Source organism: Callionymus lyra, chromosome 19 (assembly GCF_982586985.1).
Source record: "Callionymus lyra chromosome 19, fCalLyr1.hap1.1, whole genome shotgun sequence".
Lineage (NCBI taxonomy): Eukaryota > Metazoa > Chordata > Actinopteri > Syngnathiformes > Callionymidae > Callionymus > Callionymus lyra.
This window is the reverse complement of record NC_141836.1, coordinates 5,389,398-5,404,897: the sequence shown is the minus strand read 5'-3', so window position 1 is coordinate 5,404,897 and position 15,500 is coordinate 5,389,398. Positions and strand designations below refer to the sequence as shown.

The following is a 15,500-nucleotide window of genomic DNA, read 5'->3' as shown; positions in this document are numbered from 1 at the left end:
AATTGATCACAGATGTTGTAATTAGGGGGAGATGTGGGACGGCCCCCAGAAAAAAAATGCTTTTGCCAAAATAGTTTGAGGGAGAGACGACGATGAGGCAGCACTTCCAGCTCAGACATGTCCATGTTCAGACCTGATGGCTTTGTTTATTATTATTTAGAGAAAATAAACTTGTGATTGGATTGAAGAGACAAAAACTCATCCAAGTCGGTTTCCTTTAGATATACTTAGAAGTACTCTTGAGAAATAACAGGTCAAATGATCTCCAGCGCGTCCTGGGTGTGACCCTGGGCTTCTGTAGCAATGAACACTCAAGGATGGAAACAACTAACCTTCACGTTCAGAAGAAGATAAATGACCTGAACTCACCAAGGTGGTTGGAACTAAAGACAGAAGCTTCCAAATGACAAATCTTTCACCTGATTGGTCGTTGGTTTCTGGAAACAAGAAGACTTCCATACGCCTAGAAATAGAGATTAATCTGCGGGAGGGTCTAATGTTAGTGGAGAGTCAAAATGGTGGATCATAGACTTTGGTCTACTGTTGAAAAAACAGAAGAAGATTTTGACGCCTCTGGTCCGGATCGCCATGGATTTGTATACGTCGATATGAAGTCTGTTGTTCTGTTATTGGTTCTCCTTCGGTAACCCTTGAGTTGTCTCAGGGTCAAGGTGACCCACAGGCCTGAACCCCCCCCCCCAAAAAAAATCCATCAATACATACTGTATGCAGTGGTGGAGGTGGTTCACCTTGACCTAGAGACAACACAAGGAATACCACAAACACATTTGTTTATTCGGGCTTTCGGGTAACCTTGACTCAGAGACGACACAAGGGATACCACAAACACATTCGCCTTTTCAGGCCTTCGGGTCACTTTGAGCCAGAAACGACACAAGAAATACAAATTAACTTACTTACTTACAAACACATTTGTTTTTGGGCCTTCGGGTCACCTTGACCTAGAGACAACACAAGGGATACCACAAACACATTTGTTTTAGGGCCTTGGGGTCACCTTAACCTAGAGACAACACAAGGGATACCACAAACACATTTGTTTTAGGGCCTTCCGGTCACCTTGACCTAGAGACAACACAAGGGATACCACAAACACATTCGTTTTTGGGCCTTCTGGTCCTTGTATTCATTTTCATCTGGCTGAGGAATGTCTGAAGAAGTCGCCGAAAAAAGAAATGACATGACAGGTTCCATCAGATACGCTTATCTTGCTTTATTTAACACCATCTTTTCTGCGTTTTGACTCGTGTTCCTGTCACTTGAGTAATAAATAACTTTCTCTAGACGTCCATCTCTCATGTCACATGTATAATACTATAATAATAACTAATAAATAACTTTCTCTAGACGTCTATCTCTCATGTCACATGTATAATACTATAATAATAACTAATAGATAACTTTCTCTAGACGTCCATCTCTCATGTCACATGTATAATACTATAATAATAACTAATAAATAACTTTCTCTAGACGTCTATCTCTCATGTCACATGTATAATAATATAATAATAACTAATAAATAACTTTCTCTAGACGTCCATCTCTCATGTCACATGTATAATACTATAATAATAACTAATAAATAACTTTCTCTAGACGTCCATCTCTCATGTCACATGTATAATACTATAATAATAACTAATAAATAACTTTCTCTAGACGTCTATCTCTCATGTCACATTTATAATACTATAATAATAACTAATAAATAACTTTCTCTAGACGTCCATCTCTCATGTCACATGTATAATACTATAATAATAACTAATAAATAACTTTCTCTAGACGTCCATCTCTCATGTCACATGTATAATACTATAATAATAACTAATAAATAACTTTCTCTAGACGTCCATCTCTCATGTCACATGTATAATACTATAATAATAACTAATAAATAACTTTCTCTAGACGTCCATCTCTCATGTCACATGTATAATACTATAATAATAACTAATAAATAACTTTCTCTAGACGTCTATCTCTCATGTCACATGTATAATACTATAATAATAACTAATAAATAACTTTCTCTAGACGTCTATCTCTCATGTCACATGTATAATACTATAATAATAACTAATAATGTTTTATATCCTTTTGAACTTAACGAGTTTTAACATTTAAAAACATCACTATTTTTATTTCTATATAATTACATTCAACCTCCCGCAAAAATATGATACCCTTGATAGCCTTCGGTCTTTCAGGTAACCTTGACCCAGAGACGACACAAGGGATACCACAAACACATCTGTTTTTTTGGGGGCCTTCGGGTCACTTTGACCCAGAGACGACACAAGAAATACAAATTACTTACTTACAAACACATTTGTTTTCGGGCCTTTGGGTCACTTTGACCCAGAGACGACACAAGGGATACCACAAACACATTTGTTTTTTTCAGGCCTTCGGGTCACTTTGACCCTGAGATAACACTAAGAGTTTACACGTCCAGACACAAAAGGAAACATTTGTATCTTTAATCTTGTGTGTCTATACAGCCGGTGACATCGAGCTAGAGTAGAAATAAGTGGACTGTAGGGGGCGCTAGACAAGTCTTGCTCCTGTGGGGTCTGAGCGTTAATGCCGTGATCCCCTCACTGGGTGAAAATCCTCCTCACACGCCGCTTAAGACCCTGGAATGGAAACACTTTCTCACTATTGTTTGCTGTCGTAATAACCGCGTGTGTCGCTTGTGTACGACGACCTGAATACACAAACCTTTATCCTCTTTACACACACACACAAACAGACACACGCACACACACACACACGCACGCACACACACACTCAGCCCTTAAGAATTTTAAAACCTCGATGTCCTGATACTGTTGCATTTTTCATGGGTATTTTAAGTTGGTCTTAAGAGTCAGACGCAGTAATTCCTGCGAGGCAGAAGGATTGAGCTTCTCCTGGAAAGAAGCTTAAAAGAAAGTTTTTCCTCCGTTTCAAAATCACTGCCGACATTCCTCAGACGCACACGACGGGCGACCCGTGGTTCCGACCCGTGGTTCCGACCCGTGGTTCCGACCCACAATTCAATTTTATTTACCGACGCGTGCAGATGAAGAGACGTTAGCGGAGCCGCCGTCGTTAGCACAAGAAAACACACTTGAAACGACTCTTGATGCCCCGACAACACAACAACGACGCACAAACGTACACGAGTCACACACACGTGGAACGTAACACACAATACCTCAGACATAAACTTACACACAAACTATATAACATACAATAACTTGTACACAAACTATATAGAACATAAAAACCTACACAAAAACTATTTAAAAAATAACTTACATGCAATCTATACAACACAATTTTACCAACAATGACACTCAACATACACATTATATATATCAAACACGAAATAACACACACCATATAAAGAACACACACAACACCACAATCTGTACACCGTAACACACAATGACTATCACACAAACTATACAACACATAATGACTCACACACAAACTATACAACACACTATAACTCACACACAAGCTATACAACATACATAAACTATACAACACACTATAACTCACACACAAACTATACAACACACTATAACTCACACACAAACTATACAACACACTATAACTCACACACAAACTATACGACACACTATAACTCACACACAAACTATACAACACACTATAACTTACACACAAACTATACAACACACTATAACTTACACACAAACTATACAACATACATAAACTATACAACACACTATAACTCACACACAAACTCTACAACACACTATAACTTACACACAAACTATACAACATACATAAACTAAACTATACAACACACTATAACTCACACACAAACTATACAACACACTATAACTCACACACAAACTATACGACACACTATAACTCACACACAAACTATACAACACACTATAGCTCACACACAAACTATACAACACACTATAACTTACACACAAACTATACAACATACATAAACTATACAAAACACTATAACTCACACACAAACTCTACAACACACTATAACTTACACACAAACTATACAACATACATAAACTATACAACACACTATAACTCACACACAAACTATACAACACACTATAACTCACACACAAACTATACAACACATAACTACCAAACAAACAATATAAGACATAACAACTCATGCACAATCTATGACACACAACTTACACACAAACCACACACCACACTATGACTCACAAACAAACAATAACAACAAACACACAAACTACACAACACTCTCCTCACTAAAGTGCTCAGACAACACACGAGCTAACAGCTAAATTAGCGACGACGAGTCAGAATATTATTATTTTAATCATAGATGCGTCACATGACCAAACACTTCCTGTCACAGTATTTCATGAACTCGCTTCTTGTCGATCGTGTTGAATCAACTTCTCCATCCTGACCACGTCAATCCTTGCTAGCTGGGACACCCAGCGGAAGTGGTGAGTGTCGGCGCGCGTCGACGTCTGGACGAAGCCCATCCTCCGGAACATGGTGGCGGCGGCGCTCCGCGGCGAAGCCACGTCCACGACCAGCCGGGCGAGACCGCGTTCCTCGCAGAAGTCCACGACCGTCCGGGTCAGCTGGGAGCCCAGGCGCAGCCGGCGGTACGGGAACGCCACGATGACCAGCGCCAGCTCGCCGTGACCCCCGACGGCGTCCACCCGTAGTCCGCCGCCGCCGTTCCGATCGTCGTAGCCGTCGCCGCGTCCTTCCTTCTGGTCACAAGTCAGCGACGCAATCCCGACCACTTTGACCCGGTCGTTGACGGAAACCTCCGCCACCCAGAAGTTGTGGTCGGGGAGGTCCAGGTACCGGGTCTGGACGTGGGCCAGGTCCGAGCTGAGCCTCTTGGCCGCGTAGCTGTCGTGGATCTCGCTGCAGCAGCAGTAGACGAGTCCGGCCCACGCCGCCCCGAACAGCAGCGCCTGGAAGACGGAGCTTCCTCCCAGGACGTAGCCCGCCACGGCCAGGCTGAGCGCCACGCCCAGGTGGTCCGAGTGACCCATGGCCCTGAAGAACGACGGGTAGACGTTCTCGCGGACGGCCTCGCGGAACAGCGAGGTGACGGCGCGCCGGTCCGACGCACGGTATTCCCGGATGGAGAACTGAGCTGCGAGACACGAGTCCAACAAGTGAGTCCAACACGTGAGTCTAACAAGTGAGTCTAACAAGTGAGTCCGACATGTGAGTCTGACAAGTGAGTCTAACAAGTGAGTCTAACAAGTGAGTCTAACAAGTGAGTCCGACAAGTGAGTCCGACAAGTGAGTCCGACATGTGAGTCCGACATGTGAGTCCAACAAGTGAGTCCAACAAGTGAGTCTGACATGTGAGTATAACAAGTGAGTCCGACAAGTGAGTCAAACAAGTGAGTCCGACATGTGAGTCCAACAAGTGAGTCCAACCAGTGATTCTGACATGTGAGTATAACAAGTGAGTCCGACAAGTGAGTCCAACAAGTGAGTCCAACAAGTGAGTATAACAAGTGAGTCCGACAAGTGAGTCTGACAAGTGAGTCTGACAAGTGAGTCTAACAAGTGAGTCTAACAAGTGAGTCTAACAAGTGAGTCCGACAAGTGAGTCCGACAAGTGAGTCCGACATGTGAGTCCAACAAGTGAGTCCAACAAGTGAGTCTGACATGTGAGTATAACAAGTGAGTCCGACAAGTGAGTCAAACAAGTGAGTCTAACAAGTGAGTCTGACATGTGAGTATAACAAGTGAGTCCGACAAGTGAGTCAAACAAGTGAGTCCGACAAGTGAGTCAAACAAGTGAGTCCGACATGTGAGTCCAACAAGTGAGTCCAACCAGTGATTCTGACATGTGAGTATAACAAGTGAGTCCGACAAGTGAGTCCAACAAGTGAGTCCAACAAGTGAGTCTAACAAGTGAGTCCGACATGTGAGTATAACAAGTGAGTCCAACAAGTGAGTCCAACATGTGAGTCTAACAAGTGAGTCTGACATGTGAGTATAACAAGTGAGTCCAACAAGTGAGTCCAACATGTGAGTCTAACAAGTGAGTCCAACAAGTGAGTCTAACAAGTGAGTCTAACAAGTGAGTCCGACAGAGGCGTGTTCGCATCAAAGAGTAAAAGTTAAACTTACGTTTCTGATCCATGTTGTCGACGCCGACGCTCCAGTGACTGAACCTCAGACCCTGAGCCGCGGATTATGAGCCGCGGTCGAGGAGGAAGTGATCGAGAGGAAAAACGCTCTGGAATTTAGTCCGAAGTTAAGCCGCGGTTTACGGAAGTGACGTCGGAATATTGAACGTCGAGACTTTGACGTGGAAAAATCGTGTTTAAAAAGTTTTATGTTGAAATGTCACATGATCATGTGCGTGTGGCATGATTGGCCGAAGCTCGGTGCTCTGTTGGTTCTGTCTGGTGACAGTTGTATGATTTTAAAGTGAATTTAAAAGACTAAAAATTCCAAAAATATAAATTTAAGAAAATGTTTTTAGATTATTATTGGATTATTTTAACTCTTCGTTAAGAAATTAGTTTATTTGAAAAATATGAGATAATTTAATTATTTACTTTTCAGTTAGAAATGATGCAATTCAATTATTTAAATAAAAAAAAATTGAGTAAATGCTTAAAAAACATTTTAACCAAAAAGGAATAATATTTCAAATGTTCAATAAAAAAAGAAAATAAACCTCTTTATATAAATTGTTTAAGTCAATTATTTAAAAAAAATAAGAATTTTAACAAAAGAACATGAAAACGTAATAATTTAAACGTTTAATTGAAAAAAAAAAACGTTTCAATATATAAATTATTAAAGTCAATTATTTTTAAAACGAATAAATAACTTTCAAAAAACAAATGTTGAATTAAATCATTCCAAATATTTTAACAAAATTAAAAATACTCTTAAATGTTCGATTGAAAAAATATATATTTCGATGAATCAATTATTAAAGTCAATTATCATTTTTTTTATTAAATGTTAATAAAAAATGAAATGATAATGAAATTCGATTATTAAAGAAATTATTCAATGGTTACAAAACAAAAACAAATAAAAAAAAAAACATGAAAAAGTAAAAAATATAATAAATAAAATGTTCAATAAAAATAAAAACAATAAACTTTTCAAAATATAAATTATTGAAGTCAACTATTTTCAAAACAAATTCAAAACTTTCAATAAAGAAATTATTGAATTTAATAATTAAAAAAACAAATTCAATGCTTAAAAAATATATATATAGATAGATATTTATATACTGCATATATATATATATATATATATATATATATATATATATATATATATTTGCCACTAACTGAGCTCTGATACCAGTGACAAAGAGCAGTAACATTATGACCACTCGGACCCACAAACATGATCCGACCCGCGTCTCTCTCACATGACGAGGGGGCGTTTTTAAACGGGCGTAGAGGTGAGAGGTCAGCAGGTCAGAGGTTATTGAGCAAGGCAGCAGGAGAAATGATCACATGGTGCAGAGACTGAGGCGTCACTCGTGAGGCGACAAACAACGTTCGCTCTCCACGACTAATTAAGTTCCTCAAACAAACCTGGGAGATAAATAGAAATATATATATATATATATGAACCTGAATAAGTTTAACATTCCTCTCAAGTCGCTCCAGTCCTAATAAATTCAATTATACACCGTCGCTGCATTAGCTGTTTTTAAAACCTTATCTACGATGAGCCGAGACCAAAGTGAGAAACTCTGGAACAAAACTAGAGGAAATTAGGATTTTTTTTTTCTTTTCCAAGCGACGACTCAGACTTGAATGAGTTTCATTAAAGTCGACGATTAGTCGAAGCATCGACAAGATGGAGGAAAATAAAACTACATCGTGTTAGCTTAGCATTAGCAGCACAACAGACAATACAAAGGGACCACACTTGTCCACTTGTTCACTTGTACACTTGTACACTTGTTCACTTGTTCACTTGTTCACTTGTTCACTTGTACACTTGCTCACTTGTTCACTTGCACACTTGTTCACTTGTTCACTTGCACACTTGTCCACTTCTTCACTTGTCCACTTGCTCACTTGTTCACTTGTTCACTTGCACACTTGTACACTTTATACACGTGTTCCATTTATACATCTGTTCACTTGTACACTTTATACACGTGTTCAATTTATACATCTGTTCACTTGTTAATTTGTACACTTGTTCACTTGTACACTTGTACACTTTATACACGTGTTCCATTTATACATCTGTTCACTTGTTCACTTGTACACTTTATACACGTGTTCCATTTATACATCTGTTCACTTGTACACTTGTACACTTTATACACGTGTTCCATTTATACATCTGTTCACTTGTACACTTTATACACGTGTTCCATTTATACATCTGTTCACTTGTACACTTGTTCACTTGTACACTTGTTCACTTGTACACTTTATACACGTGTTCCATTTATACATCTGTTCACTTGTACACTTTATACACGTGTTCCATTTATACATCTGTTCACTTGTACACTTTATACACATGTTCCATTTATACATCTGTTCACTTGTTAATTTGTACACTTGTTCACTTGTACACTTGTACACTTTATACACGTGTTCAATTTATACATCTGTTCACTTGTTAATTTGTACACTTGTTCACTTGTACACTTGTACACTTTGTACACGTGTTCCATTTATACATCTGTTCACTTGTTCACTTGTACACTTTATACACGTGTTCCATTTATACATCTGTTCACTTGTTCACTTGTACACTTTATACACGTGTTCCATTTATACATCTGTTCACTTGTACACTTGTACACTTTATACACGTGTTCAATTTATACATCTGTTCACTTGTTCACTTGTACACATGTTCACTTGTTCACTTGTACACTTTATACACGTGTTCCATTTATACATCTGTTCACTTGTTCACTTGTACACTTTATACACGTGTTCCATTTATACATCTGTTCACTTGTTCACTTGTACACTTTATACACGTGTTCCATTTATACATCTGTTCACTTGTACACTTGTACACTTTATACACGTGTTCCATTTATACATCTGTTCACTTGTTCACTTGTACACATGTTCACTTGTTCACTTGTACACTTTATACACGTGTTCCATTTATACATCTGTTCACTTGTACACTTGTACACTTTATACACGTGTTCCATTTATACATCTGTTCACTTGTTCACTTGTACACATGTTCACTTGTTCACTTGTACACTTTATACACGTGTTCCATTTATACATCTGTTCACTTGTTCACTTGTACACTTGTTTATACACGTGTTCCATTTATACATCTGTTCACTTGTACACTTGTTCACTTGTTCACTTGTACACTTTATACACGTGTTCCATTTATACATCTGTTCACTTGTTCACTTGTACACTTTATACACGTGTTCCATTTATACATCTGTTCACTTGTTCACTTGTACACTTTATACACGTGTTCAATTTATACATCTGTTCACTTGTTCACTTTATACACGTGTTCCATTTATACATCTGTTCACTTGTACACTTGTTTATACACGTGTTCAATTTATACATCTGTTCACTTGTTCACTTGTACACTTGTTCACTTGTACACTTTATACACGTGTTCAATTTATACATCTGTTCACTTGTTCACTTGTACACGTGTTCACTTGTACACTTTATACACGTGTTCAATTTATACATCTGTTCACTTGTTCACTTGTACACTTGTTCACTTTATACACGTGTTCACTTGTACACTTGTTCACTTGTACACTTGTTCACTTTATACACGTGTTCACTTGTTCACTTTATACACGTGTTCAATTTATACATCTGTTCACTTGTACACTTGTTCACTTTATACACGTGTTCACTTGTACACTTGTTCACTTGTACACTTGTTCACTTTATACACTTGTTCACTTGTACACTTGTTCACTTGTACACTTGTTCACTTTATACATGTGTTCAATTTATACATCTGTTCACTTGTTCACTTGTACACTTGTTCACTTGTACACTTTATACACGTGTTCAATTTATACATCTGTTCACTTGTTCACTTGTACACTTGTTCACTTTATACACGTGTTCACTTGTACACTTGTTCACTTGTACACTTGTTCACTTTATACACGTGTTCACTTGTACACTTGTTCACTTGTACACTTGTTCACTTTATACACGTGTTCACTTGTACACTTGTTCACTTGTACACTTGTTCACTTGTACACATGTTCACTTGTACACTTGTTCACTTTATACACGTGTTCAATTTATACATCTGTTCACTTGTTCACTTGTACACTTTATACACGTGTTCAATTTATACATCTGTTCACTTGTTCACTTGTACACTTTATACACGTGTTCAATTTATACATCTGTTCACATGTTCACTTGTACACTTATTCACTTTATACACGTGTTCAATTTATACATCTGTTCACATGTTCACTTGTACACTTGTTCACTTTATAAACGTGTTCACTTGTACACTTGTTCACTTGTACACATGTTCACTTGTACACTTGTTCACTTTATACACGTGTTCCATTTATACATCTGTTCGCTTGTTCACTTGTTCACTTTACCGAGGATTTTCTCCTCCACACGGTTTTAAATTCTGTCGGACGCACAGATGTCTAGACTCTCACTGGAGGAGCAGCGACGGGTCAGCAGTGAACGCAGGAGGAATCAGAAAAGAGTCAATATTTATCTGTGCATCACGACGCTGGAGAGAGTAACTGATGCTGTTGATGCTCGTCATAGCAGCTCATCGTGTGGATTACACACACACACACACACACACACACACACACACACACACACACACACACACACACACACACACACACACACACACACACACACACACACACACACACACACACACACACACACACACACACACTTACCATCAACAAAGGAAGTTGACGTTCTAAAATATCTCCCTAGTTAGTACATAAAACATAGATAAATTTAATTGAAATTGGACGTGTTTGAATTTTCAGGGGGGTCTTCTCTCCCCCCTTGCGCCCCCCTGACAAGATTGAATTGCGGACCCACATCAACCGTTCGGAGAGGTCAGGAGTCTAGTTTTCAATGCATAATGTTTTCATCAAAATTGTATTTGAATTTTCAGAGGGGGTCTTCCGCCCCCATCCCTTTACCCCCGTTACCAAATACCAAAGGGGACTGACATTCTAGAAATATTATTTATTTAGTATGTAATACATATAGTTTTAATCAGTCATTAAAAATGAATGTATTCCAATTTGTCAGGGGGGTCTTCTGCCCCCATCGTGACCCTGTTCCCTCCCCCTTAAAACCGTTAGAGAGAGGTCAGTGGATATTATGTCCTCATCAAACTTGTACATAAATTAACTTTCAGGGGGGTCTTGAGCCCCCTTACAAATTACAAAAATAAGATGATATTCTAGATTCTAGAACATCTCGCTTACCGAGTGTGTAATGAAATGGTTTAGATTTGATCGAAAATAATTGACGTACTGTACATGAATTTTTAAGGGGGTCCCCCTTGTGCCCCCTTTTCCTTGACCTGATCGCCCACCATCTAAATCCTTCACTGAGAGGTCACAGTATACATTTCAAGACATTATGTCATGATCAAAATTGGATGCATTTGTTTTTTCAGGGGGGTCTGCTGCCCCCCCCCCCCTTCAGTCCCCCTAAAAATGAACCCAAGAAAATCTCCCTTACTTAGTTTGTAATAAACGTGGTTTAGATTTTAACAGAAAAATGGGACTTGTTTCAATTTCACGGGGGTCTTCTGCCCCCATTGTGCCCCCTTTCCCTTGACCGGATGGAGTTGCCCCCGGCACCCCCTGAAACTGTCACTGAGGGGTCTCTAGTCTACCTGATCATTTTCAAACTACTTCTTTATCGTCTAAATTGGACAGTCTTTACATATATCTTACTTAGTACGTACTAAAAAAATAGTTTGCGTTTCACGAAAAATTTACGTATTTCAATTTTCAAGGGGGGTCTTCAGCCCCCCCACCCCTGTCGTCTAAATGCTAACTATCAAGCTAGTAGTTATTTGAGCATTTAGGGATTACACAAAGATAACTTTCTTAGTCTTACTATTCATTTCCTGAGTCCTTCAGAATAAAAGCATTGTCTGCAAAAACAAAAGTTGCCTCAGAAGCTCAGCGTCGTCATTATTACCGTCGAACGACGGCGGCTCGTAAATCTCTCGGGGCATCTTTGTAAAAAGTTCCTTCTTCAGAATTCATCTCAAATCCTCGCCGGAGTTTTCGCCGACAGATATTGAGAAGCTGTGACCTCTGCAGGGAGATTTAACTCCAAATTTTTAATCTCGCCGACGTCTTTGTTCGACTATCGATCGCATCTAAATACAAATAAAGTCCACGGGAGCGGCGGGTGGTGGTGGGGGGGGGGGTGGTCTTGCCGGGTCTGAATACTGATGCCGTCCCTACAAAAGGCTTTTCAGCAGAACTACATTGCGGCGCCGACGCCCCGGGAGGACGGCGGGATCGGAGGAGGAAACTGCAGCGGCCCGAAACTAAACTCCATCCGTCACACTTAAAGAAAAGCACCTGCATCAGGAGCGACGGGATTACGGGGGGATTTGACCCGAACAATGAAGGTTTTTCTAATCAGAGACGCCGAACAAACACACAAAGATCTTCTTGAACGAAAGACAAACACGTGTAAAACAGCACGTGTGGACCACAGGTCGAGTATTTGCTGCCATTTCTGTCTTTTTATATCTTTACGTCAAGTCACTTTCCAGCTCCATCATCTCCAAACTCATCCTCCACAGTTTCTTCATTTTCTGCTCACAGAAGATCCTCCTCGCGTTTAGAAACATTTCTTCTGCTTCTTCCATTTCCCTCCAAGGTCTCTCCGGTGATCCCTGAGCTCGAGGTTGTTTATTTATAGACGTTTTTTGTGGGTTGTTTTTCATTTTTATCCTCTTTGTGTGTTTGTTACAGTGTAACGTCAAAATTGAAGTGAAAGCAAAATAAATAACGTCGATGGATTTTAAAAATTTCAATATTATTATTTTAATATAACAAATGATGACGTGTTAAAGAAAGTAGACATATTTATAAAAGGGGTGAGTATCTGACGATTAGATAAGTATCACGATACATGGGCACTGCAATATATTGCAATATATACTGATACTGTAGTATTGTCGAGTACTTGACTCTGGTGTTGTAGTATTTACAGACCACATGACTCTTGACGAAGTCGTAACTGATTTCATTAGTTTTCAAACCAAAATACCTGTATGTCCAAACATCAGCTTTAAAAGTTGCTGGAGTCACTGTATCCTCTTGTCCTCAGTTATCTCTGGAATCTCACGGGACTTTCCTCTTATTTTAGATGCAGATCTGTATATACAGTACACATCACGATACAGGGTCAACGATACGATATATTGTGACATATCGTGATACTGTGGTAACAAGGATATATTTGTAGTATTGTTTAGTATTGTCCAGTACTTGACTCTGGTGTTGTAGTATTTACAGACCACATGACTCTTGACGAAGTCGTAACTGCTTTCATTTGTTTTCAAACCAAAATATGAGTCACAGTATCCTCTTGTCCTCAGTCATCGCCAGGATAGCTCAGGAATTTATAGTTCCTTTAGGAGGATGATGAGGAAAACAATGTGACGATATACTGTATATATATCACCAGATCATTATTTTCTAACACTCTTTATTTACTCTTCCACACATTGTATTTTCTAATGGATGGTTGAAATATCTTTAATTTTCTTGTCATTTATGTCAAATCTTGTTAAAGTGAACATTATTTTATACAAACCCCAGACTTGTGGGCCATATAGGGCCGTTCAATCTGGGCCACTTATTTCAAATAAACGGGAAGAATTCATTTTAGAAAAAATCTGACTCAAGTCGATCTTATGAGCTTTTTTTAATTTCCTCTCGTCAAGTAAATTTGTTAAGTCGGTTGACCAGAACCTCCTGCTGGTCTCTCCGGACCTTCATCCTTTCCTCATATTAAGTTGACGGACAATAATGAAACGAACGATGGCCTGCATCCCATTATACTCCCCCGGTTTGCCTCGGGGTCCTAAAGCATCAGCCTCTTCTTCCTCCTGCAACAGCCGCTCACTCCTGCTCATCCGTCACCGTCAGCGAATGAACGGATGACGAGGCTGAGTGAAGTCGGCGTGCGACTGAAGCAGCAATATCTGCCGCCGGCTGCGTTCTCGCCCAACAATAAAGGAGGAAGTTATGAACGGCGGACGATCGACGGCGAGCGAGCAGCGCCCGAGAGAACGGATGAGGCTGACGCTCACTTTTTAATGAACGACGCTGACGAAGAAGGAGAGAAGACGACTCTGAACCGGGAAGACGATGGTATAGATGACGAGTGTTGCCGCAGAGGACCAGACGGTGATGATGATTAGCAGTGGACCAGGAGTGCTACACTTCTGGTGACAGTCTAAACATGAGCTTTTACATTATTCCAGGAGCATCTTTCTGGATCTGGCAGTAGACCAGGGACACCAACAAGTCAAGTAAGAAAGTAATAGTCAATTGTAAAGGGCCTTTCTAGACCAGGGTCACAAAGTGGGGAAATGTGAGTTCTCCTACTAGAGCGGCTCAGAATTCTCGCTTCAGAGTTTTGTATTAACGGCAGGCGAGAAAGATCCTTCTTGTTTAGACACCAAAATAAACTGTTACAATAGTCTAAACGAGAAGATAGAAACGCAAGGATCGTGTTGTGACACCATTGTCGACTCTAGTTCTAAGGGAACGTGTCTCAACTTTTAACACGAGTTTTCTTCAATCCTAAACATTCCCAAAGTAGCGCTCGACAAAACCAAGGAGCGAAGGAAAACATGAGGCTTATTACCGTTGGTTTTCAATGGTGGGCCGCCAGGGGGCACTAAGGGAGCCTCGTGGAAATTGGGAGGGAACGTAAACATACGGCAAGACTTAAGTGTTTAAATCCTTCGAAATCTGAGCGTCAATTAATCCAAAAACATACGAAAGAAAAACGAAACAACGAAAAAAACAGTCTTTTTTTATTTTTAAGTAAGTAGTATTTGGCTCTTGTACCTCTAGTGTACCTGAGCGTGCCCTTGAAAGTACCATTTTCAGCCTTATTTTCAACTAAAAAAGACAACGTACAAAATTGGAGAGTATTTTAAAGTAAAAAACAGATTTTAAAAAACGGATGTTTAAAATGTATTTAATGGGAATATGCAGTAAACGTTTGCTATGTGTAACACATACTAAATAAAGATATAATACATTATAAACATGTATTTTTCTTTATTTATTTAAGATCATTTGCTGTGTTTTGCAAAGGAAGTCCCAGCCATTCATGAGCGACGTCAACTGACTATATTATCATATACAGTTAAATGGCACTAAAGTAGGTCAGTTTGAGATGCTTTATGAATAAAAAGTGACGAGAATGTTTCTCTTTCTTATT

At 39.3% G+C, this 15,500-nt stretch overlaps 1 protein-coding gene across 1 annotated transcript; it reads right to left on the bottom strand.

Moving 5' to 3' along the window:
• Positions 1-4,406: 4,406 nt before the first annotated feature.
• On the bottom strand, positions 4,407-13,874 carry LOC148059107 (putative N-acetyltransferase camello). Its single transcript, XM_087781480.1, has 2 exons — positions 13,853-13,874; positions 4,407-5,167 (listed from the first exon to the last, which is right to left on the bottom strand). Exons 1-2 carry the CDS (start codon positions 13,872-13,874, stop codon positions 4,407-4,409), a joined length of 783 nt encoding a protein of 260 aa, XP_087637606.1.
• Positions 13,875-15,500: the final 1,626 nt, after the last annotated feature.

Excerpts from the sequence above, each read along its gene's own strand:
- LOC148059107 (XM_087781480.1), bottom strand. The coding sequence starts at position 13,874 with ATGGCCCACAAGTCTGGGGTTT. Across the intron at positions 5,168-13,852 it reads GGCCCACAAGTCTGGGGTTT|CTCAGTTCTCCATCCGGGAA; the intron begins GTATAAAATAAT and ends CGTGTCTCGCAG.